Source organism: Anolis carolinensis, unplaced genomic scaffold, assembly GCF_035594765.1.
Source record: "Anolis carolinensis isolate JA03-04 unplaced genomic scaffold, rAnoCar3.1.pri scaffold_8, whole genome shotgun sequence".
In the NCBI taxonomy this organism is placed as follows: Eukaryota; Metazoa; Chordata; class Lepidosauria; order Squamata; family Dactyloidae; genus Anolis; species Anolis carolinensis.
In genome coordinates, this window is record NW_026943819.1 from 9,785,718 (window position 1) to 9,812,639 (window position 26,922).

Consider the following 26,922-nt stretch of genomic DNA (forward strand, 5'->3'; position numbering starts at 1 on the left):
GACAAATCCTTGAGTTTTGGGTTCAGAAGTTCTGTAGTGACAGGCCAAACTCGAAAGATTTCTACAGGTAGGAAAATATAACACCCATTATTCAAAAGGCGTAAAATATGTAGCAAGTAATTACTGTTTGACGCTGATCTCAGGAAGGCGGTAAGACAACATTTTAAGGAATTTGGAGCAATGAATAGTTTGAGAAGTATGATTCGATTAGAGGAGTGTTTTATTTTGTGTTGCAAGACATTTTTAACTCTGCAAAATCTGGGGGGAAACATAACCGCTGTGTGAGAGAGATGACTGATCTGAATAGCATGTGGAGCACATTTTGCATTTCAAATGACAGTTGGAGGAAATGTTTTTATTTGGAAAATGTTTAATGAATGCAGAATCTTAGTGGAGAAAATATGACAGACCCAAAATATATTTCTCCATGCCTTCCAAAACAGCTTCAGCTAAGTATAATATTATTTGTTTTACATATTTGTATCCCACCCTTCTCACCCGGAAGGGAACTCAGGGCAGCCTGGAGGAGGTAATGGGTTGGATGAGGAAAAACAAACTGAAACTGAATCCAGACAAAAAATGAAATGTTTGCCATCAAGGGTCCTAATCTAGTGGTTGTGGTGTGTCAACCAGTCCTGGATGGGGTTACACTCCCCCTGAAAGCCTGTGTTCACAGCTTGGGACAAGGGCTCCTGGATCCGTCTCTCCAAATGTCAGCCCGGGAGATGCAATAGTCAGGAATGCTTATTACCAGCTTTGGCTGATGCGCCAGCTATGCCTCTTCCTAGATTTGGAGGACCTTAAGATGGTAGTGCATGCACTGTTTACCTCAAGGTTGGACTTCTGCAATGCATATTACATTGGGCTACCCTTGTACCTGTTGTGGTAATCTCTGAGCGGTTAGACTCAATTTAACCCTCTCTGGGGGAGACCAAAATCAGCAGAGTAGCAAAAGCAAAGCTTTCAAATGCAACAGTTACTTACACTGGGTGAGCAAGAGAAGCCTTTAGGATTGCAATGGACTGCAGAGTCTCAATAAAAGTTCAAAAAGTATTTATTCGGGTAAAAAGAGCTCCATTGTAGATAGAAAGGCTTGGGAGCTGTCTAGACTACTATAGACTGGTTTCTAAGGAAAAATAAGAAAGGAAAAATAACAAACATCTACATAGTTACATCTTGCCAGGAGGGATGGTGAGATGCTTCTTGTTAGCTTGAAGAATAAAGGGAGAAGAAAGAACAAAAATGGTTCGGCCTCATGGTCCACTTTATTGGGGCCATAAAAGACATTCTGACCAATGGGAAGTTAGTATCCCTAAAGATTCACATTTCTACTAACTTCAAAGTAAGGGATGTGATGTACACAGGATAGAGTGAAACACAGTAAAGCCTATCCAGGCATGCTTTGGAAACAGGGAAAGGATTCCCTCAATCTAACTCTATCATCTATCTAACTACATTTGGACTTGAGTAGCCCAGGATGACTTCCCTACAGTACCAAGTTTGGAAACTCCAGCTGGTTCAAAATACGGCAGCCAGATTGATGACGGGAACATCTAGGAGTGAGCGTATTACACCTATCCTAAAATCACTCCACTGGCTGCCAGTTAGTTTCCAGGCAAAGTACAAGGTGTTGGTTTTGACCTTTAAGCCCTACATGGTTTGGGTCCATGGCCTTCTCCCATACAATCCACCTTGCACACTTCAGTCTTCTGGGTAGTGTCTGCTCCAATCAGCCAGAATTCAGTTGGCGACTGTCACCCAGAAGACCTTTCCATTGGCCACCCCAAGACTATGAAGTGATCTGCCAATAGAGATCTGACAGCTAAATGAGTTGTTGAAATGTAAAAACCATGTAAAGACCTATCTCTTCCAGCAGGTCTACCCAGACAGTCTTTAAGCATGAATGTTAAAAGCATGTCATAGAATCATACAATCATAAAGTTGGAAGAGACCTTATGGGCCATCCAGTCCAACCCTTGCCAAGAAGCAGGAAAATCACATTCAAAGTGTCATTTGGTTAATCTCTATTTTGTCTATTTTAATACAGTAGAGTCTCACTTATCCAACATAAACGGGCCGGCAGAATGTTGGATAAGCGAATATGTTGGATAATAAGGAGAGATTAAGAAAAAGCCTATTAAACATCAAAATAGGTTATGATTTTACAAATTAAGCACCAAAACATCATGTTATACAACAATTTTGACAGAAAAAGTAGTTCAATACGCAGTAATGTTATGTTGTAATTACTGCATTCACAAAATTAGCACCAAAATATCACATTATATTGAAAACATTGACTACCAAAATGCGTTGGATAATCCAAAACATTGGATAAGCGAGTGTTGGATAAGTGAGACTCTATGTATTTTATAGAAATGCATTATAATATGTAGCTTTTATGGAAATACGTTTTAATATGTGTATCTGTTGTGTATATGCAATATTTATGTGTATTAATCTATATATATAAAAGAGTAATGAAATTTCGGCCTAGGACAAAACAACAAAACTACACATCCCAGAAACACTAAACTTGGCAGCACAAACCCTCATCCATGCCTCTACGTTCATACAACAAAAAGAAAAATTAAGTCCTAATTGGAGAGAGAGGAATAATTGTTTTTGGGTTGTTGTATGTCTTTCGGGCTGTGTGGCCATGTTCCAGAAGTATTCTCTCCTGACGTTTTGCCCACATCTATGGCAGGCATTCTCAGAGGCTGTGTGGCATGGATAAACTGGGATGTCTGTAATAGATGTGAGTGAAATGTCAGGAGAGAATACTTCTGGAACATGGCCACACAGCCCGAAAGACATACAACAACCCTGTGATCCTGGCCATGAAAGCCTTCGACAACACAATAATTGTTTTTATCCAATTGCTGCCAGTTAGAAGGCTAAGCTCCACCCACTTGGTCTCCTAGCAACTCACTCAGCCCAGGGGACAGGTAGAGTTAGGCCTCACTTAGACCTCTTCCACACTGCCTATAAAATACAGATTATCTGATTTGAACTGGATTACATGGCAGTGTAGACTCAAGGCCCTTCCGCACAGCTATATAACCCATTTATAATGGACTTAATGTAAGGTAAAACCTTTACTCTTTACCTTAACTACCACCAATTCCTCAATACTTTATTTCCCATACCACCAGACTTCGCCACAGCAACGCGTGGCCGGGCACAGCTAGTTATACTATAATCTGTCTCAAGACTGGAGGAGAGGCAGGTAAGAAATATATATTTTTTAATTCTTATTCTTATTATGTGATGTGGCAGCTAAAAAAGCCAATGGGATTTTGTCCTGCACAAATAGGGATATAGTGTCTTGGTCAGACCACTCCTGGAATACTGAGTCCAATTCTGGGCACCACAATTTAAAGATGTTGACAAGCTAGAATGTATCCAGAGGAGGGCGACTAAAAGGATCAAAGGTCTGGAGAACAAGCCCTATGAGGAGCAGCTTAAAGAGTTGGGCATGTTTAGCCTGAAGAAGAGAAGGCCATGTATAAATATGTGAGGGGAAGTCATAGGGAGGAGGGAGCAAGCCTGTTTTCTACTGCCCTGGAGACTAGGACGCAGAACAATGGCTTCAAACCACAGGAAAGGAGATTCCACTTGAACATTAGAAAGAACTTCCTCACTGTGAGAGCTGTTCAGCAGTGGAACTCTCTGCCCTGGAGTGTGTTAGGCTTCTTCTTTGGAGGCTTTTAAGCAGAGGCTGGAATTCGGGGGTGCTTTTAATGCAATTTTCCTATATCTTGGCAGGAGTTTGGACTGCATGGCCCATGAGGTCTCTTCCAAATCGATGATTCTATTAAGGTCGATTGCATTGATTCACTCCATTAGTTGACTTGTAAGGAGGTATACACAGCAATAATAAGAATAGTTGAGATAGGGTCCCATTCTTTTCCAATGGAAGCTTTCTTACATTTATACTGCATAGCAACACAAAAAGTCCATCTTTTTCCTGGCCTCCTTCACACTCTTCCCAAAGCCAGTGATCTTAAATAAAAAATCTGGCGAAACAGAGGACAAGGAGGAAGAGGGAGGCTTGCTAGGCACAGCAACTTTGTTAAAAGGACTTTTTTTGTTAGACGCTTTGTTAACTGAGGTATGCCTGCAGCATTTTACATTTCTGTAGCACCTTTCAAGTCTTGTGGCTGCTTTATGTCTATTTTCTTAGCAGTGGTTACATTCCCCAAGGAAGGTGGCACAAGGAGGATATTGAACAACCATTCTGCAAGCCAACAAAAATGCTCATCTGTAGGAAAAAGTATTTAATTCAAATTAAACATTTAATAAGAGCAATATAAAACAACACATATACAAAACGAACAACAAAATATTGCTTATCTGGGCCCGTGGTGGTGCAATGGGTTAAACACTTGTGCCGGCTGAACTGTTGACATGATGGTTGAAGATTCGAATCTGTGAGACTGAGTGAGCTCCCATCTGTCAGCCCTAGCTAGGCAGGGTCATGAGAGAAGCCTCCCAGCAGGATGGTAGCACATCCGGGCGTCCCCTGGGCAACGTCTTTGTAGAGGGCCGATTCTCTCACACCTGAAGCAACTTGCAATATGTTCTCAATTCGCTTCTGACATAATAAAAAAATCTGGATGGCTAAAAGAAGCAATATACAGTAGAGTCTCATTTATCCAACACTCGCTTATCCAACGTTCTGGATTATCCAACGCATTTTTGTAGTCAATGTTTTCAATACATCATGATATTTGGTGCTAAATTCGTAAATACGGTAATTACTACATAGCATTACTGCGTATTGAACTACTTTTTCTGTCAAATTTGTTGTTAAACATGATGTTTTGGTGCTTAATTTGTAAAGTCATAACCTAATTTGATGTTTAATAGGCTTTTCATTAATCTCTCCTTATTATCCAACATATTCGCTTATCCAACATTCTGCAAGCCCGTTTATGTTGGATAAGTGAGACTCTACTGTACTGTATATACTCAAGTATAAGCCTAGTTTTTCATCCCTTTTTAGGGCTGAAAAAGCTCCCCTCGGCTTATATTCGAGTGAGGGTCCTAGCCAGCTTCTATTCAGGTCGGCTTATACTTGAGTATATAGGTATTCAAAGTTGGACAGTCTTATCTTATTACAGTCTTATTATTATCTTAAATTACAGTTTTATATAAATATTCAAAAACATTTAACCTACTGATGCCTCAAATAATGGAATTTTATTAATACAGTAGTCTCACTTATCCAAGCCTCGCTTATCCAAGCTTCTGGATTATCCAAGCAATTTTTGTAGTCAATGTTTTCAATATATCGTGGTATTTTGGTGCTAAATTATTAAACACAGTAATCACAACATAACATTACTGTGCATTGAACTACTTTTTCTGTCAAATTTGTTGTCTAACATGATGTTTTGGTGCTTAATTTGTAAAATCATAACCTAATTTGATGTTATAACCTAATTTGAAGTTTAATAGGCTTTTCCTTAATCCCTCCTTATTATCCAAGATATTTGCTTATCCAAGCTTCTGCCAGCCCATTTAGCTTGGATAAGTGAGACTCTACTGTATCTATTTTATTTTTGAAATTGACCCATAGTTGCTGCATTTCCCACCCTCGTCTTATACTCGAGTCAATAAGTTTTCCCAGTTGTTGTGGTAAAATTAGGTGCCTCGGCTTATATTCGGGTCAGCTTATTTATTTATTTATTTATTTATTTACAGCATTTATATTCCGCCCTTCTCACCCCGAAAGGGACTCAGGGCGGATCACATTACACATATAGGCAAACATTCAATACCCTTTAACATAAAACAAAGACAAACAAACATAGGCTCCGAGCGGGCCTCGAACTCATGACCTCCTGGTCAGAGTGATTCATTGGAGTTAATTGCAGCTGGCTTACTCTCCCGCCTGCGCCACAGCCCGGGCCCAGCTTATACTCAAGTATATACGGTACTTTTCCCTGTTCATTTATGTACACCTTCTGCAGTGTGCATTTCACAAAAAGCAAGACCCCACCCTCAAAATCCAAAGTTACTGATGAACTCAGCTCTTAAAAATCAAATATTTCAAAAGATCTTTGCACAATTTTTTATGGGGAACTTACTTTTTTAAAAAAAAGATTCTGCTGAAGGCTGAATTCTCTTAAATTGCCATAAGGAATTAACTAGGAAAGTCTAACACCTCTGTTCTCCCATGTATACATTATATTGGGTTCATATTTCAGCCGGGTGTTGGGGGGAGGTAAATAAAGCAACCTGTAAAACTGAATCACGGTCCATATAAATATATCGGGAAATATAGTTCCCTTCCCATATGGAGGGAATTAACATCTCTTCTCAAGCGGAAAATTGCTTTATCTGCATCTGTTTTGGTGTCGGTTCCAACCCGCCCCTTTTAACGTGGCTCAAAGGTGATATCGGAGGGGAAACGCATCCCTCTTTAATGAATGGTTTTGGGAAGGGTGAACTGGGAAATGTGTGGTAGGGCCATAAAGCTGTGGGGCAAAAGGGGAAGGTGGGTGGGAAGGGGGACTGGCTTGGAAAGTGGAATCTAAGGACCTGGAGGCTGTTACACCGACTTCTCTTTCTGACCTTAAGTGGGCCCTGTGGGATGCTCTTGCCCACCTTCGCCAGACTTAATGCTTAGTCATAAATCTAAGGAAAAAGAAAGGAGGAGAACCAGGAACAGAAGAGGAGGAGGAGGAGGAGATGTGTTTTCTAAATGCTGAAGTGTCAGCGAAAGCTCTTTAACTCCAGCTTCATAACTTAAGAAATATTTTATCACCCTGGTGAGCCGAAGCACTGAAAATCAATAGCGCTTGAGAGTCGGCTGTATTGATCTGCAAGCCGTATTGAAATATTCATGGGAGTGAGCTTGTGTGTGTGCATGCATGTGTAGACAAGGCGTGGGCCGTGAATGCAGTGCGTTTCCATTTGAAATAGATTAAGTTGATTACTTTTCTTTTTTTAAAACGTTAGCCTTCAGCAGTGGGCGCTTGGCTCGCCTTGCACGGGAGCAAAAAGGGACGCGTGTGTTTGTGTGCTTTCCTGAAATGGGGGAAAACACGAAGAGAAGAGCCGTGGGCGGGAGGAAAAGTCCAGGAGATCTCATAAAATTAGCACTGGGGTCTCCTGGGGCTTGGTGGCGCTGCTTTGTTTGCAAAGCCAATTTGGACACATGCCTCTTTGATCTTCACTTTCAGTATTTGAGCCGGCACGTTAGTATCACTCATTTCACATGAGATTTGGGATTCAAGTTTCTTCAACAATCTAAAAAGCAGTACATTAGAAAGGGAATTGTCTGCCGGCTGACTTAGAATCTCAATACCCTTGATACTAATTTGATGTGATGCATTTCACCAGATGTGTCTACCTGAACAATGTCGGAGGCCCTGGAGAATCGCTCTTGCTGCTGTACGGTATTAAACCGGGTTCCTTCTTCCCCTGCCATCTCACCTCCCTCCTCCTTCCCAAAGCGATTGAATAAAAAAAGAGATCTATAATACCTTTCTGCATAGAGATGTGAGAACTTAACAAGTGTCTGAGGAAGGAAACTAGGCAGGGAGTCAAGAAACAATAATAAGGAAAGGAAAAAAAAGGGGGAGAGGGAGCATCCTTTGACAAAGACACAAAGCTAAATAATGTCTTTTTAGAAAGATGTGTTATGGGAGGATGGATGCTCTTTTACGTGAACTAATTATGTCCAAAAGCAAATGGCGAAAGTGTTTGATCCAACAAGGCTTTACTTAGGGCTGGGTGAAGACGGAAGAGTTTTGGTTGGGAGAGGAGAGCAAAAGCAGTGGAAAGTAGCTCTCGTCATTAGGCAACACAGAGATGAACAATTGCTTGACAGGAATAGTGCCGGCGTCCCTGTGGACATGATTATTGCTACCTTAACTTCTGTGTTTGGTGCTTAGGTCCATTGTAAGGGTTGGTTTAGAAACAACTATCTAGGAGTCTTTCAGCCCATATTGCGGAAACAGGGGTGCAAAGGCCAGGCGTCAATTTGAGGCATAAATAGCACACCTTGTGCTAGCAATTTATATTGTCCTGCAAATTAGCATGTGGAGGACACCCGGCTAGTAGGAAACACCCATAAAGTGGACTCCTTGTGTTAGCCTGGGTTCCTGATCTGTGCTGAACCATACATATTTGAATTTGAAATTGTTCAGCTTCCCTTTTGAAACCCTAATTTTACAATTAAGGTAAAGGTAAAGGTTTCCCCTGAAGTTAAGTCCAGTCGTGACCGACTCTGGGGGTTGGTGTGTTAATGTAAGATTAATGTCATGTGAATGTTTAAATGTAATTTTGTGCAATGCTTGTGGATGTAACCTGATCTCATCAGAAGAGAGTAGGAGCCTCTGGTGGCCTAGGGGATAAAAGCCTCGTGACTTGAAGGTTGGGTTGCTGACCTGAAAGCTGCCAGGTTCGAATCCCACCCGGGGAGAGCACGGATGAGCTCCCTCTATCAGCTCCAGCTCCATGCGGGGACATGAGAGAAGCCTCCCACAAGGATGGTAAAACATCAAAACATCTGGGCATCCCCTGGGCAACGTCCTTGCAGACGGCCAATTCTCTCACTCCAGAAGCAACTCCGGTTGCTCCTGACACGAAAAAAAAAAAATCAGAAGAGAGTGTATTGACACTGAAAGGGTTAATCAGTCAAGCCTTTAATGAACTGTGAAGATGTGACCCTGAGTGTGCCTGGAACTCGTAGGGAGGATTCAGAGATAACATTTCGTTTATTCCTCTTGCTTCAGTGTCTTTTGTCTTGTTTTCTGTCTGTTACGTTGGATATCAATGCTAGTGTGTGCTGTATATTTGCTCTACTCAGTAAAGCTATATGTTTGATTTTACTGAAGTCTCAAAGTGTCCATTCTTCTGTGCTCCAAAGCTTCAAAGCTTCTGTCACACTCTGACATGGTGCTCATCTCCATTTCTAGGCCAAAGAGCCGGTGTTGTCCATAGACATCTCCAAGGTCTGGCATGACTGCATGGAGTGCTGTTGCCTTCCCACCGGAGTGGTACCTATTGATCTACTCACATTTGCATGTTTTTGAACTGCTAGGTTGGCAGGAGCTGGGGATAATAGCAGGCGCTCATTCCGCTCCCAGGATTTGAACCTGGGACCTTTAGGTCCACAAGTTCAGCAGCCCAGCACTTTAACACACTGTGCCATCAGGGGCCCCTGATTTTACAATTACTTGTCTCCTAAAGGATGCAACTGTTTAGTTCTGTTTGGCCACAATGTCTTGGTTGGTCAAGACATTGGTTGCTTCCAGACAGCATGAAAATGCGGGGTTAAAAAATCCCAGGACCTGAGTGCAGGTCCCCACATGGACCTGTCAGTCTCAGGATTTGGCCCCCGCCATCCTCTCAGGCTACCTCTGTATTGGAACAAGACGGAGAGCAGATGGAGGACATTCAGTGGAAAGTTGTTGTTTTTTTAAATCACTCTGTCATGCACTGAACCGTATATGCACACATTTGAATATCTCAATATAAATACAAGCAGATTTGCATGTGTGCATATAAGGTTCAGCAGGGAAGGCTGGGAACCGCTGACATAGGTAAATCCTATGGATTCAACAGGTCTGCTCTCGTTGAATGATGTTTCATCACATAGGTCAATTCTATGGATTCAACAAGTCTACTCTAATTGGGACTATTGGATTGTGAGGTTGTCATCTCCCTTTGGAAAATAACTTTGAGGATGCCAATTTACCTATGGTGTTCCAGAGGACATCATGTTTCCTGTGATATTTAATACATAGATGAAACTTACAGGAAATCTCAACTGGAGACATGAAGCTGTCTTCTGTGCTGTGTCATGATCAGAGTAGTTTAGGAATCATTGGATTTTCTCAAAGCTTTTGACAAAGTCCCTCATCAAAGGTTCCAGACTAAATTTTGTAGTTATGGGGTAAGGAGAAATATCCCATTGTAGATTGCTCCAGAACAAGCTCCTATATCTGTTTTATCAAATTGTAAATTGATAATATCCGTCTGTCCCCTCCCCATCTCCACTGCTTGATTTTACATAATTCATTCTGTAGCTTTGCTCATAGTATGTCATCATTTATTAATGCACATTGAATCAGATCTTTTGTCGATCCCAATTTATGAATAATCTCGCATCGCTGCCAACAGTAAAAAAGGAAAGGGAAGTCTTGGAAAATGGGAGTCGCTCAAAAGAGTTGGCATGCAGTGTGAACAAACAGCATAGTTCACCACAACATTTCTTTGCTAAATGTTGTTAATCAGAGGTAGTCCCTGCCAAAACTGCCATATATAAATGAAACAACTAGCATATGGCTTAAAGTGTTCTATGACATATGAATGCCATAGCTGTGTGTAAATAACAACTGTAGTTGGTACAGCAGTGGCATTTCTGCAACTGTATCACTGTCACATAAACATGTGTTTGATTTGGGGGTGGCGAACTCTTTGAATGCACAATTGGAAAGGTACCAACTTAGGAGCCATAATAATTTCAGAACAAATGAATCTTTGTATAGAAACATGTGGACATAGAGAACACCGCCTGTATTAATGGAGAAAGCTTCTGCCGTTCCTTGGCATAAGGGCTTGGAGCAGGTTTTAGTCCAATTTTTTAAGATTTCTGCTAAACTGAAGGTATGGATGGGTTTCAGCACATTGGACAGCTCCTTCGAAGGTCATTTAGGGCCACTACCTATTACTGCTGCTAAGACAATGCAGAAAGTTTGTATAGCTGCATGGGAGCCACAGAAAATAAGAAATATGTTCATATTGGATTGAAACAGTGATTCCTGACTTTAGATAACCTAGATGTTCTTAGGAATGATTATTTTATCTCCCAGAAGCCCCAGTAGTGAAGAATGCAGGAAATGTACCCCAGTAAGATATGAGGGCTGCAGTGGAGCAATGTGTTAAGCAATATTACAACAAAAACAACAACATTACACAAATGCAAATACTGTATATAGTCGAGTATAAGCCTAGTTTTTCAGCCCTTTTTTAAGTCTGAAAAAGCCCCCCTTGACTTAAACTCGGGTGGGGGTCCTGGTTGGCTTATATTTGGGTCAGCTTATTCTTGAGAATAGGAGCCCCGGTGGCGAAGTGCATTAAAGCACTGAGCTGGAGACCGAAAGGTCCCAGGTTCAAACCCCGGGAGCGGCGTGAGCGGCTGCTGTTAGCTCCAGCTCCTGCCAACTACAACATTCACACTGGCCTCCAAATGACAAGAGTTCTTCTCTCACCCTGGACTTTCCACAGATATATATAAACCTTCCCTGCTTAGTTTCTCCATACCTCACAACCTTTGAGGATGCCTGCCATAGATGTGGGTGAAACGTGAGGAGAGAATACTTCTAGAACAGGGGCCTCCAAACGTTTTAAACAGGGGGCCAGTTCACGATCCTTCAGACCGTTGGAGGGCCAGACTATAGTTGGCCACCGAGCAATAATAATTAATAATAATAATGATAATAACAATAATAATAATAAGAAGAAAGAGGGTTGGAAGAGACCCTTTGGGCCACTGAGTCCAATCCCCTTCTGCCTTTGTGCACCGAAAGCACAAGCAAAGCATCCCTGACAGATGGCCACCCAACCTCAATGTTAATAATAATAATAATAATAATAATAATAATAATAATAATAATAATAATAATAATAATAGGGTTGGAAGAGACCCCTTGGGCCATTGAGTCCAATCCCTTTCTGCCTTTGTGCACTGAAAGCACAAGCAAAGCATCCCTGACAGATGGCCACCCAACCTCAATGTTAATAATAATAATAATAATAATAATAATAATAATAATAATAATAATAATTTTATTTTTGTACCCCGCCACCATCTCCCCAGAGGGACTCGGGGCGGCTTACAGATATAAAACCAACGTACAATAATATCAAATACAAAAACACAGAAATAAATTTAAAAGGCATCAAAAATCACAATCATTATAAAACACTTGAGAAACACAGCAATAAAAACATAAAATGAGCTGGGCAAAGTGCACTGAGTGGAACTTGTAAACAAGAAGGAAGTTAAGGTGCTACAAGGTCATGGGAAGAGCCTTAAACTGGGGTTTAAGAGCCTCAATGTTGATGATGATGATGATGATGATGATGATGATGATGATGATGATGATAATAATAAAGAGGGTTGGAAGAGACCCCTTGGGCCATTTAGTCCTATCCCCTTCTAATGGCACCAAAAGCCATTAGTATTGCCCCTGACAGATGTCCACCCAGCCTCAATGTTAATAATAATAATAATAATAATAATAATAATAATAATAATAATAATAATAATAATAAGGGTTGTAAGAGAAAAAGAGACCCCTTGGGTCATTTAGCCCAACCCCCTTCTGCCCTTGTGCTCTGGGGGCCGGATAAATGGCTTCGATGGGCCGCATCCGGCCCCCGGGCCTTAGTTAGGGGACCCCTGCTCTAGAACATGATCATACAGCCCAGAAAACATACAACAAAACTGTGATCCCAGCCATGAAAGCCTTCGACAACACAATTTCCTAACTTTGAGAGCTGTTCAGCAGTAGAAGTCTCTGCCCCAGAGTGTGGTGGAGGCTCCTTCTTTGGAGGCTTTTAAAAGGAGGTTGGTTGGCCATCTGTTTGGGGGGGGGGGGTCTTTGAATGCAATTTTCCTGCTTCGTGGCTGGGGGTTGAACTGGATGATCCATGAGGTCTCTTCCAACTCCATGATTCTTTGATTCTATCTTACACCAAGTGGTCTTATCTTGATACAGTTCCTAGAAACATAAAGAATTGGATGGAAGCATGCCAGCAGGGTTACTCCTGACACTGCATTTGCTGCAGTCATTTCTTTGTCTTTAAAATGCCATATAATTGCTAATGTAATTAGTGATGTATACAAAGGGTGGGGGCTGTGCAATTACCAAGTCCTAAGATCAAGTAATTAATGTTCTGTCAACAAAACAGCAACTGTTCCATTAGCAACTGCCTCAGTTTGAGCCACAAATATAATCAAAGACAATCTCAACCTTCTAGGACATTCACCCGTATGTTAATTGTCGCCTCCAGATATCTCCAGCAGATTTTAACCAAGCAGAATGAACCAGTTGGCTTAATACTGGTGAAGCAGAATTTGAGGTGAGATACAATTGGAAGTATCGAGATTTGGAAGTATCGAGATTTGGGCATTGGCCTATAACTCTGGAAACCAATGTTTGATTCCTCACTTGGCCATGGAAACCCACTGAGTGACTTTGGGTGAGTCACACTCAGATCCAGAAAAACATATAAGCCCATAAGTGAGGCATGACTTGAAAGCACACAACAACTGCGGTGCCCAGAATTGGACACAGTATTCCAGGTGTGGTCTAACCAAGGCAGAATAGAGGGGGAGCTTGCCTCCCAATTTTGTTAGTCAAGACTGATGTACAAGATGGTCTTGGAGCCTTTATAGTAAAGCAGGGGAGGAAATATGGCTCAATGCTATATAGATCCGGATGCAGATATTTACATTACACCAAGGGATTGTTGGATTGAGACTGTGATGGAAAGGCCTAACATAGGTGGTTTTTTAAACCTATAATGCTAGTGCCCCATACATTTGTGCTACTTAATGCATGTCTCAATCTGATGGTGATCTGCAAAGGCTGAATAATGCCACTATGTATTATGAACATGTATTCATTGCTTACTGTGAAAACTAGCATGGTCACTTAAACCATTTCAAGTGCTAAGTCCAGTTAAATAAACAATACCCAATGGAAAATGAAACTGAGATGCAGAGGCAAAGAGGGGACCATGGAGGATATGCTGTGAGATCTGAAACCCAAACAAACAGAATGTGTTTTAAAACAATCAGATTTTCCTCGCCTCCTTTCTCTCTCTGTGTTGCTTATATCAGAAGGGTATTAAAAATCAGTTTAAAATGATGATTAATAGACTCTTTAACTTCAGAGAGACTCAGTCTTTGATGTCAGCTGCTTAAGGATTCATTAGCTCTGCCATGGAGGCATACAAATAAACAGAGAATTGATTTCCCCCACTGCTCTTTCTTCCTGTTGCTTACAAACTAAAATGTTTCCAAAACATCAGAAGTCTTCTCATGGAGAGATAAGCTCTAACTCGAGTTCAAAATGCAACCAACTTCTGAAAACGAGATGTTTGCTTTGTAAGCTATAACCATGGAATACAAAGCCTTAGTTCGGGTAGGAAGGCCATTTAAAAATAATTAAACCCTATTTATTTCATTAGCTTTGGACAAAGCATTCCCTAACAATGCATTTCCCTTTTGTTGATACCAAACAAACTAATTCAATGCATAATTGTGATTACTTTAGATATGTAGCAGTGAGTGCACTCTGGGGTTTAGTCAAAGCTTCAATGGAGCTATCCAAGGTGGTGAACATATTGTGAATGGGAAGATTCAACATCTCCAATAATGTATTTAAATATTGGACTAGTAAGGTAAAGGTAGAGGTTTCCCCCTGACATTAAGTCCAGTCATGACCGAATCTGGGGGTTGTTGTTCATCTCCATTTCTAAGCCGAAGAGCCAGCATTGTCCATAGACATCTCCAAGGTCATTTGGCCGGCATGACTGCATGGAGCGCCGTTACCTTCCTGCCGGAGCGGTACCTATTGATCTACTCACATTTCCATGTTTTCAAACTGCTAGGTTGGCAGGAGCTGAGGCTAACAGCGGGCGCTCAACTTCATAATACACATTCTATTTAAAAGTTTATATAATTTTGCACATTATTTTCTGCCCCAAATTCACTTGAATGCAGAAACATCTCAAAAGAGTGCTGTGTGATTGATGAAGCAAATGAGAGCAAGGCAGATTCACAGCCTAACAAAAAACACTTTTATCGGTGACTTGGTTTTCAGGCCTGTTCCTGGGTTATTTGGAGTGCCAATTCAGAAAATTACATTGGATGTAGACTGCATCAGCTCTAGTTTCTTAGATATTGTTATAATGGGTTTTTAATGAATGAGCAGATGGCAACTGACTGATGACCTATGTTCTGTATCTCAAAAACTAGAGCTAACAGAGTAGAATTGGTGGCATTTTTGTAAACAGCCAACCGAATACATCCAGAAACAGGGTTAGTAATTAAGACACCAAAATGTGTGTTAACCAGTGTTATACAGTGTTCCCTCACTTATCACTGGGGTTAGGTTCCAGGACCACCCGCAATAAATGAAAATCCACAAAGTAGGGATGCTATATTTATTTTAATATTTATACATTATTTTAGTAGTTATTCACTATTTTAAATCTTTATCAACCAATCATATGTTGATAAATTGCCTCCTTCTCCTCCTGTTGCTGCTTGGGCTCCTTTTCTCTCCCTTCGGCTTCTACTTCATCCCTTCTTTAGGCTGTAAATTGTAATTTTTTATTATTTATAATAGTCTTTTAGAGTTTACCAAAGAACCGTGAAACAGTGAATCTGCAAATAGTGAAGTAGTGAGGGAACACTGTAGTTCATTTGGATTTCACTAGTTGCTAAGATGGAAAAGGTTTAAAACGGATAAATCCTGCAATCTCAGTTCTCACAGTCCCAGAAACTGTCCCATTGGTGCTCATGGATGTTTGTTTAGTTTGGTCCCGAAATACCTGCAAAACCCCCTTCTCTCCTGCCCTGTTTTCTTTCTATCCCAACCTTTGCTTGCTTTCACCCTCATATCTCTAAGAGTTTGTTTTGGTCAGACTTACATTCCACATTAATCAGTGGTGAAACAGTAGCCTTTCCTTCAGCCACTTGTGGGGGACAGCGAGGGGACTGACAGAACAGTTAAAATATTTAACTCGGTGATAACCTACAGCTGCTGAGGAGGAGAGGATCTAAAGGGCTTTAATCAGGCCAAGCGATGGATGGGGAAGTGTCTCATTAACTCTGCTGGCAGAACTAGATTAAACCAACAGCTGTGGAGCTGCTCGAAAAGGGTGTAGACAGATGAGCCATGACATGGAGGCAACACCTTGCCATTGCAAAGCCCACCAAGGGCTCACCAAGGACAGCTTCCGTTTTGACCAGGATATGGAAGGAAAGCCTAGCCAAAGCGCATTGCTAATCTGATGGAAAAAGGGCATCAACTGGAAGAGTACTAAATCCTTTGGATAAATAGTGTTTTCCACAACCCACTGGCAAATCTCCCCTTGCCCTTCTCGGGAACCCCGGTTCAGATAGTAAATAAGCCATGGGATTAGTATGCATGCAATTGATCATTCCCAAATTGAAATAGAGAATAAGACAGTGTCACTGTGCAGGATTTCATTATTCTCTAGTGCAGGGGTCCCCAAACTAAGGCCCGGGGGCCGGATGCGGCCCTCCAAGGTCATTTACCTGGCCCCCGCCCTCAGTTTTATAATATAATATTTTATATCAGTTTTAATAATATAATATATTGTATATACATATAATATTGATAATAATATTATGTTATACAATATAATACTAATAGTAATACCATATAATAATATTAATTATATGTTATATATTACATATTATATAATAGTATAGTGGTATAGTTCAATATAGTAATATATAATGCTAATATTGTGTTATGCTAATAATATAATATATTGTATGTACATACAGCTGTCTGATTCCCCTTCGGAGTGAGAAGGATGGGATATAAATGCAGTAAATAAATGCAGTAAATAAATAATTAATTTTAGACTTAGGCTCGGCCAAAGTCTGACATGACTTGAAGGCACACAACAACAACCACAATCCTAATTAACTTGACTATCTCATTGGCCAGTAGCAGGCCCACACTTTCCATTGAAATCCTAATAGGTTTGTGTTGCTTAAAATTGTTTTCATTTTTAAATATTTTATTGTTCTTTTATTGTTGTTGTTGTTGTACTACAAATGAGACATGTGCAGTATGCATAGGAATTTGTTTGTATTTTTTTTTCAAATGATAATTCGGCCCCTCAACAGTCTGAAGGATTGTGGACCGGCCCTCTGCTTAAAAAGTTTGGGGACCCCTACTCTAGTGTGTTGCTGTGAGTTTTCCAGGCTGTATGGGCATGTTCCAGAAGCATTCTCTCCTGACGTTTCACCCACATCTATGGCAGGCATCCTCAGAGCTCACACCTCTGAGGATGCCTGCCACAAATGTGGGTGAAACATCAGGAAAAAATGCTTCTGGAACATGGCCATACAGCCTGGAAAACTCACAATAATCCAGTGATTCCAGCCATAAAAGCCTTCAATAACACATTTTCCAGTGTATTTGCCAAATTGAAAGGTTTTTTCTGCTCACAGATAGGATCAGAATTCAATAGAGTCAGTAGAAGCTGACATTTTCCATATCAATATGATCTGGTTTTAGTCCAATATTTAGGGGGCCCCTGGTGGCACAGTGTATTAAAGCGCTGAGCTGCTGAACTTGTGGACTAAAAGGTCCCAGGTTCAAATCTCAGGAGCGGAATGAGCGGCTGCTGTTAGCTCCAGCTCCTGCCAACCTAGCAGTTTGAAAACATGGAAATGTGAGTAGATCAATAGGTACCACTCCGGCGGGAAGTTAACGGCACTCCATGCAGTCATGCCAGCCACATGACCTTGGAGATGTCTATGGACAACTCTTTGGCTTAGAAATGGAGATGAGCACCAACCTCCAGAGTCGGTTACGACTGGACTTAACGTCAGGGGAAACCTTTACCTTTTACCTTATGAAGCCACTTATATGCATTTGCAAAAGTGAAAACGTGCTCCTTTCTAGGCTTGTGCATGAGTTTGATTTGACCGGGTTTGAGCAGTTGTAATATGGCAATCCTAGCTATGGGATTCCTCAAGGCTTTATGGAGGCCACCAACATTTTGTTAGTCACAAAATAAGATTACCCTTTTCTTGCCTAACTTTCAACAATCCCGTATTTCTTCATATTTTGAGTCCGTAGCTCCATACCGTGAGCACAGGGAATATGCAAGACAGGAATTATTCCTGCTAGCCAGATACAGAAAAGTAATTATCTCCTTGCATGTCAGCCCTTAAGAAAAAGCTCCAATGTTTTATTAACAAATTCCCTGGGAGCCGCATCCTTAGTCTTGAGGAAGATTTATAAAGGTCAGTCAGATATCAAGGCTTAGGAGCATGTTGTCACAGGAAAAGAAGGGAAGCGGGGAAAGACACTAGTGTTGGATGACTCCTTTTAGGTTTCCTAGACTGTCATTCAAATAGGTTTTATTGTCTACTGGGGACACTGGAGTTTTGGACCATGGCTGCTTCAGATTCTATTCAAGAAGCGACAGATCAGTGAAATATCACAACATAATATGAGATGGTATCTGCTACTATTTGGGGAGAGGATGGAGGTGTGGGACCCAAGACATGGGACTGCCTCTTAACCCCATTATAGTTTTCAATTCACATGGAAGTGGGTTGTTGCTCAGTCCCCACACTTTCCTTCCACTTTTTGATGCCAACAACATGAAACTCTATAGGCAGAGCATTATGCATCATCACACGTAAATCCTGCCTTTTTATTGTCCCTTTTCATTCTGTTGGTCATGAACTTCCACAAACAATTGTCATGGGAAAACACTACTGTTTTATTCCCCTGAAAAACACAGTTACCCTTACTGGGTACACAGAAGTTTGGGTTTCACCTTAAAATACGGGTACATATATAAATAGTATATTGTAAAAAGCCATTAAGTGTTCAATAGATTTTATAGGCATATTATCAACATACGGGACTCCAATAGAGACAGTTACAATGACAGCAGCAGAAGGCTTTTAAAAAAAGGTTTTAGAGAAGATACCAACTTCCAATAGCTCTTACCAGTGACGGGGGAAAGTAAAGATCAGCACATTCATGACATTCTTTCTGAATATCTAGGGATAGTTGCCCCAAATTGGGGCTGATTTCTTTCAATAGGTCTCATAACATGTGTTCTTTGCATGTACATGTTCTTCCATCCAAACAGATTTTTACAATCCAGACCTTTTGATTCTAAATCCCAAAAGTATTGTGTCAAAGCCCTGGAAATTATTGGTTCACCAGGGAGCCAAGTGAATATTCTAATTCTAATTCTGGACAGAGGTTTTATTTATTGCTGCTCCTGCATGGTTTCTGAAATGTAATGACTGTCAACAATCAATTATGAACATGGACAAAACCAGAACTACCTTTTAACAATGCTCCAACCCTCAACCCAAGTAGGACATAGTGGCTATCATCTTGTTAGTGGTATGTATATGTGTAAGTTGACTGTATATCTCCATAATATGTACATTTTTGATCATTGAAGAAGTTGGTACAGTAGAGTTTCACTTATCCAAGACTTGCTAATCCAAGGTTCTGGATTATCCAAGGCATTTTTGTAGTCAATGTTTTCAATACATCATAATATTTTGGTGCTAAATTTGTAAATACAGTAATTACAACATAACATTACTGTGTATTGAACTACTTTTTCTGTCAAATTTGTTGTATAACATGATGTTTTGGTGCTTAATTTGTAAAATCATAACCTCTGGTGGCACAGTGTGTTAAAGCGCTGAGCTGCTGAACTTGCGGACCAAAAGGTCCCAGGTTCAAATCCCAGGAGCGGAATAAGCGCCCGCTGTTGCCCCAGCTCCTGCCAACCTAGCAGTTTAAAAACATGCAAAAAAGTGAATAGATCAATAGGTACAACTCCGGCGGGAAGGTAAGGGCGCTCCATGCAGTCATGCCAGCCACATGACCTTGGAGGTGTCTACGGACAACGCCGGCTCTTCAGCTTAGAAATGGAGATGAGCACCAAACCCCAGAGTCGGTCACGACTGGACTTAACGTCAGTGGAAAACCTTTACCTTTTTAACCTAATTTGATGTTGAATAGGCTTTTCCTTAATCCCTCATGTTGGATAAGTGAGACTCTACTGTACTTCCTTCCAAGCATGCTTTAGAGTCACCAAAGACTCTTACTCTTGGCCACTTTTGGCAGGAGGAGAGCAAGGAAGGGTGACCAAAGTATTTGGCTGCGTCTGTGTAGTTTAGTGGTTCCCAACCTTTGGGCCTCCAGATGTTTTGGACTTCAGCTCCCATAGTTCCTAAGAGTTGGTGAGATAGCTGGGATTTCTGGGAGTTGAAGTCCAAAATACCTGGAGGCCCAAAGGTTGGGAACCACTGCTGTAGTTAGACTTCAAATGATCATTTCATTGGATGAGACCTTCTGGAAGTCTTTGGTAGATGACGGGATTCACCCACATTATCCAGAATGACCATGGATAGGGAGTATCAGTGGCTCTATGACAGATCCTGGAAATAGTAAGAAGCCCATTGTAGTGTAGTTCCATATGAGAAATCGCTAGGCTGCAATGAGCTATGCAGGATTGCAGCAGGGATTACTGACTGTCATCTTCCAAACCAGTATTGGTCATTAGTTAATCTGGAACTGTCAGTGTTTGTATGTGAGCACCAAAACTCTTTACAGCCTATGCAGATTTTGTGTTTGCTATATAAAAAAACCAACTGACTGGAGACTCTTTCCCCATTTCCTCTTGCTCAAATTGCAACCTGAATAGTAATGACAGTATCACACAAAAAAAAACCTGATTAAAAAATCTCATACATGTCACATAGTTACCAATAGGATGTATGAAACCCGACAGCTTACATCCGTACCTGATACCTTAAATTGAATCAAAAGATGAAAAAGTGTATAATATTCATACATTAACTACTGTCCTATATTTATATATATATATGTATATATACCATTATGTGTATAAAAGCTTGTGGATGAGTCCTTCATGAACAATTTAAGACATTCTTGTACATGGTTCAATAAGGAGCAGGAGAGAAGTGAAGACAGGATTGTAGCTTTAAGAGCTCGTTGCTGCATTTTTGCATCATTTTTGTGTCCTTTTTGCTGTTCATTGTACAACAGGAGACGGAAGAAAAAGTCTCCTCCCCCAAAGTCTTCCATTTCTACCTCTACATACAATAACTTACAAGTTTATTTATTTAAATAATTGTAAAACATCTTACATTTTTTCCCATTTTAAAAGAGATTAAACTATAAGCAAATACACACATACATCCATGTTCCACCATTCGTCTCAGTTTTATAAGAAAGTCTTCCGTGCTGGTACCCTGTTTTATGATTTATTTCTTTTTTTTTTCTGCATAAACTAAATTGGTATCTGAAAGGCTCCATAGAAAATAGAACTTCAACTTTTTTCCCCCCTTTACAAAGTAAAACAAAGAGTATCGAAAATATCAAGCTTGAATGGTTGGCCAATGTGTTCCTCCGTTGAGTGTCTTATAAATGTTCCTCCCTTGAGTATCTTAAAAACGTAAGAAACTTGTACTCATTCTTATAGATTAGACAGTGCATACACAGGTATCGTAGCCAGTTTCTGCTTTTTATGTTCTTGGATGTCGATGTAAAGTGTGGATGAACCTGGAACAGGCGAAGGAAGCCTCCTAGCGTGCCCAATCCATCAAATGTTCTCCTTGTCCTTCTGCACATGGCTTCCACCAGACATACAGCAAGTAGTGCTTTGTTGGGTTTTCACCCCTCCTTTTTAGTGCTCCATAACAACAAGTAGTTTGTTTTTGTTTTGTTTTTCTGCTGTAAAAAAAATAAGGAAAGAAAAGGAGGGGAAGAGGCTCCAGCAGTTCCTCTTCTTTTACATTGGAGGGACAACAAGACCAGTCATAGCTGAAAATGAAAATGAATATTATTAACATTTTGATGTCTTTTGAAACAGAAAAATGTATACAGACATATCGCATATGATGGATTTGGCTCCAGGTGTTGATATCCTTGTGTTGTCGAAGGCTTTCATGGCCGGGATCACAGGGCTGTTGTATGTTTTCTGGGCTGTATAGCTATGTTCCAGAAGTATTCTCTCCTGACGTTTTGGCCACATCTATGGCCGCCATCCTCAAAAGTTGTGAGGTATGGAGAAACTGAGAAACAACCTCTGAGGATGCCTGCCATAGATGTGGGCGAAACGTCAAGAGAGAATACTTCTGGAATATGGTCATACAGCCCGGAAAACATACAACAGCCCTGTTGATATCCTTATCCACAACCCAGTGCCTTTTGATATTTCCCCAAATCCTCCATTTATCTATAGATACCCCTCGTTCAGTGGTTCCCAAGTTTTGGTCCATGTACCACCTGTGGTCCATGAGAACTAAAAAATGGTCCGCGGCCTCACCATTACTACTACGGATAATACCACAGCCCAACCAAAATTTTTGTTTCTTGGTGTCTTCGTTTTAGGCCTGTTCCTGTGTTATTTGGGGTGCTGATTCAGAAAATTGCATTGGATAGACCACATCAGCTCTAAATTATTAAATATGGTTTTCTATGGGCGAGAAGATGGCAACTACTGGATGGCATATGTTCTGTATCAGAAACCAGAGCTGATGGGGCCTATTCAATGCAATTTTCTTAATCAGCACCCCAAATAACCAAACCGAATCTAAAGTTGACCAAAAACTGTTTTGTAACCCTTTTGGTACTGATGTTGGAAAGTGGTCCCTGGTCAAAAAAAGGTTGGGAATCTTTGCCCTAGTTTCTTCCTGCTCAAATAACTGTAATGAGCTTTGCTTTAGTGTTTTCTTTGAAAACATTTCTGAAACTCCAGAAACTGGCCACAAGGTTGCTTGGTGGAACAGGCAGATCAGAAGATACACCTCTTGTTTCGTTGCATTGAATTGTTTATTAATAAATTAATAAATTACTATTTACAGTCCTGTAGTACATACAATGATCATGTCAAACATATATGCCTGATTCTAAAACAACACATTCCTCAATTCACATTCAGACCTAAGTCCAATTCAGAACCCAATAATAGTATATCTGTTTGACTAGTGAGACTTTCATAAGTGTTGATTTTGCAAATTCTGATAGATTTAATGAATCTGTTCCCATAAAATTGCAGAAGTGCTTTTTATGTAAGCAGAGCTTTCTGTCCACAGAAGATGTCTTGATCCTTCTCTGGTCTGAATCCAGAGGAATACCCCCCCCCCCTTAGAATTCAGCAACATTTGCCTGAAATATAATATAATAAAACTAGTACCAAAAATTCTTAAAAATTGGCCACATTGCCTCATTTGCACAAATTGGTTTGGAGGAACTCTTAGATAAATCCAGCTCAAATGGGATCAGGTAAACAGGCAAATTTGTGGTCACAAGTTCATTTTTTGGATAACTACAATGACAAAATGTGAATTTGCTTCTGTGGATCAATATAAATCGATGAATGCCATAGAGCATTTTATCCCATCTTAAAAAGGATGCTTTCTAATGGAGGCACTAACTCACCAACTGTTCAGTTGATGAGATACACAGGGATATATATACACGTGAGATATTTTTCCTCTCCATATTTGGAAACACAACCACCACTCTGAAAATATTCTAGGAAAGCTAGAGCTATATCACCCAACAATCTCCTTCCCCATTGCAAGATCCATTCATAATATTTATTCACAAGTAAGTCCCATTCAGCAACACTTCCAGTTGGCAGGTCCAGGCCATTTTATTGCTTCCTGTTGATCATGGATGGGAGATTAGTTATGAATAGCTTCTTAATCCCCCCCTTGAATTGCTCCAATGTCAGTTTCTGTTCCTGGGGGTGGGGTGGGGATTTTATTCTGGCTTCCTTGCATTATTTTCCTTTTCCTTGTTTTTAATAATAAGATAGTGCTGTAGAAAGAGAAATAACAAGATAAATTTAATAATGAATGTCCCCGTAATTCAGAAACAGGCAATTAAGATGTTGGCTGGAATTCAGTATGGGGACTTAGCGTCTACATCAGTGGACTTACATGTATGGGAAATAGAATAAAACCAAATGTGCAATGGGTGTCAATATGCATTGAGGATCTTTCCGGCATGTGTCTAATCCAGGCATGGGCAAACCTTGGCCCTCCAGGTGTTTGGACATCAACTCTCACAATTCCTAACAGCCTCAGGGCTTAAGCGAATTTGGGAAATAAAGTCCAAAACACCTCGAGGGCCATAGTTTGCCCATGCCTGGTCTAGTCACCGGCTAGGAAATGTGGGGGCACAACCAAAATTAATATTGGAAGAGCCCTATATACACAAGAAATGTGCATCAGAAGAGCCCAATGTACATTGGAGCATTCTCACCAATGCCAATATGTATTTTCACAATTCTATAAGAGTGTTTTGTTGTGACTGTATTAGTAAAATTACGCAATGTAGACTGTGATGTAGAATCTCAGTCATTGTATTTAATGGACAATGAAGCGGTTATGCATCACGATCATGTTGATCAACAGGAAACAATAAAACTGGCAGAACAGCAGACAGGAAAGTTGGCATAGAAGCTCTAACATTGACCATAGTACATTGACCCTTCATTTGGGGTGAACTGGCCTTTTATGGCAAACAGCATAACAGATTCAGGTAAGCCTTGCACAAGGAATGACAAATCTTCTAAAGATTACTTGAAAGTTTCTGTATAATATTGGGTGTCTATATTATGCAGAGTGTGATAGAGCTATTACAGCAGGGGTCCTCAAACTTTTTAAGTGGAGGGCCGATTCATGGTCCCTCAGATTGTTGAGGGGCCAAATTATCATTTGAAAAAAAAAACCAAACAAATTCCTATGCTCACTACACATGTCTTATTTGTAGTGCCAAAAAACAAAACAAAAAACAGCAACAATTATTTATTTATTTGATACATTTATACCCCACCCTCTCTCACCCCGAAGAGGACTCAGAGCGGCTTACAAGTTGTATGTACATACAATACATTATATTATTAGCATAGCCCAATATTAGCATTATATATTACTATATTGTACTATACCATTATACCGTAATATTATTAGTAATATTACATTTAATATATAATATATAAATAATATTATTATATTATACAATATTATTATATTGTATTATTATTATTAGCCACCCTGAGTCCCCTATTGGGTGAGAAGGGCAGGGTAGAAATACTGTTATAAATAAATAAATATTATATTGTATTACATTATACTATTATTATCAATATTATATGTATATACAATATATTATATTATTACCATATCATTCATTACAATATTTCATTTACAATATTAGTAAATGAAAGAACAATACAATATTTAAAAATAAAAATAATTTTAACCAACATACTGTAAACTTATCAGGATTTCAGTGGGAAGTGTGGGCCTGCTTCTGGCCAATGAGATAATCAAGTAGGATTGTTGTTGTGCCTTCAAGTCATTTCAGACTTTGGCGGGGGCCAGGTAAATGGCCTTGGAGGGCCGCATCCGGCCCCCGGGCCTTAGTTTGGGGACCCCTGTATTACAGTATGAGCTTGTGATAGAAATAAGAAGTAGTACTTGATGCCTCTTTGCTTCCAACACTCCTTATTACCTTCTTTCCCAGGAAATGGTTTTTAGGAACTGGCTTGGCAAGAATGTCTGAAATGTCTGAAACGGTATCTTTCGATGAACAATACTTCATCCGTGTTAACTGTGGAGTGCCTATCTTGTTGTGAGCTATCCCAACCATGACATCAAGCATTTGGGGGAGACATGGTCTTGAACACTCAGTTCAGATCAACAAGCTTAGAGAGGAAACCTGATAGGATTGATTTGTTGATTTGCTTCAAAACAGATGCCAGAGGTTTGGGCTATTTTTCTTATGATATGACTAAGAGCACCTGCTTTTCAAAGGGTTCTTTTATATCACATCGAAGGGAGGCCAAAACTCTTGTGACTCTTGCAGGGCCAATAGAAGTGTGTTTTCCATGGCTGGGGTGTTGTGCCATGAACATTATTTTATTAAATCTGTGCCTTTAGTCACTGGAAGGAATACATTCCTATATCTCTTTTTAATGTACAATTCTCTGCAAGGCCTGTCTCCTGGCATAGAACGGATGGTGGTTATTAATGGCACTTATAACCTAACTTTTGTTCTCAAAGGCTTTTTAGCTCTTCTTCTCCCACTCCCCTTTGAGGCCATGCTGTCAAAAGCCTATTTCCCAGTCCACACTACTTTTTATTGAATGTTTGTGAGCTTCAGATTAAGGTCTTACACCACGCGGAGAGCTGTAATTATTTTTGCCTGTATTACTATATATTGATTCAATGTAACTTTTCAATAAAGGTGGTTCAATGCAGGACACGACGTTCCACAATGAGTAGGGGAATATAGGAACTGTAGTGATTATCCCAACGGGATTCTCTTCTCTCTTTTTCTCCAGTTTATTGAATTGGAGAGAAATGGAAGAAGGAATTAGAGGTGTGCAACATTGTATTAAACCTCCAAAGATAGCCATTATTCAATGAAATGCTTGATGAATCTTGTCAAAAATCCTCCCAAAAAATCATTCTGATACTGACATGACATGCATACTCTCTGTATGTATTGTTAATAATATGAACACATTGTAAAGTATGGAACTTTTCCTCCTTAACAAGTTGCAGAGAAGAACCAGCCCTCCTTCCCTTCTTTTTTTCTCCCTCCCTTTTTCTTTCTGTCTTCCTCCCTTCCTCCCTTCTCTCTCTTTGTTTAATTTACTTACCTTCCTTTCTTCCTCCCTTTCTCTCTCCCTCCTTTTCCCCAGTAAATTCATTTTGGTTATCTTTTCACCTTGCCTGAAGCACCTTTGTGTGTTAAGGCTATGCTATCGCTAGCTATGAGAGCAAGCGTTCAAAGAATAAGTTTAGTTGGTTTTGACTCGGTCTGGACTAAGGTTTATGTACAAGGTTTTGTGGACGAATGGCTCAAGTATTTTGTATTATTTTAAATCTGTTTTTAATTGCTTATGTTTTATTCTTTTGTATTGTTGTATATTGGCATCGAATTCTGCCAGTTTTGTAAGCCGCCCTGAGTCCCTGCGGGTGAGAAGGGCGGGATAGAAATGATGGAAATAAATAATAAATAAATAAATAAATTAAGGGTCTTGACCTTAATAGAAGGTATACAGAATAGCCCCCGAGTAAAGCCAGGC

At 40.2% G+C, this 26,922-nt stretch overlaps 1 protein-coding gene and 1 long non-coding RNA gene across 5 annotated transcripts in view; one reads left to right on the forward strand and one right to left on the reverse strand.

The window, feature by feature from the left end:
* LOC103280530 (uncharacterized) overlaps window positions 1–26,922 on the forward strand; it is a 118,847-nt gene that overhangs the window by 68,987 nt on the left and 22,938 nt on the right. The window lies entirely within an intron of this gene.
* ebf2 (EBF transcription factor 2) overlaps window positions 18,511–26,922 on the reverse strand; it is a 237,313-nt gene continuing 228,901 nt past the window's right edge. For 2 of the 3 annotated variants that reach the window (XM_062960844.1, XM_062960847.1), the window contains one exon: window positions 18,511–21,635. In XM_062960844.1, the coding sequence (XP_062816914.1) occupies window positions 21,604–21,635 (32 nt within the window). In that variant the 3' untranslated portion in view covers window positions 18,511–21,603. Of the gene's footprint in view, window positions 21,636–22,624; window positions 23,640–26,922 lie in introns of those variants that run through there. The other variant, XM_062960846.1, reaches the window with a different exon arrangement.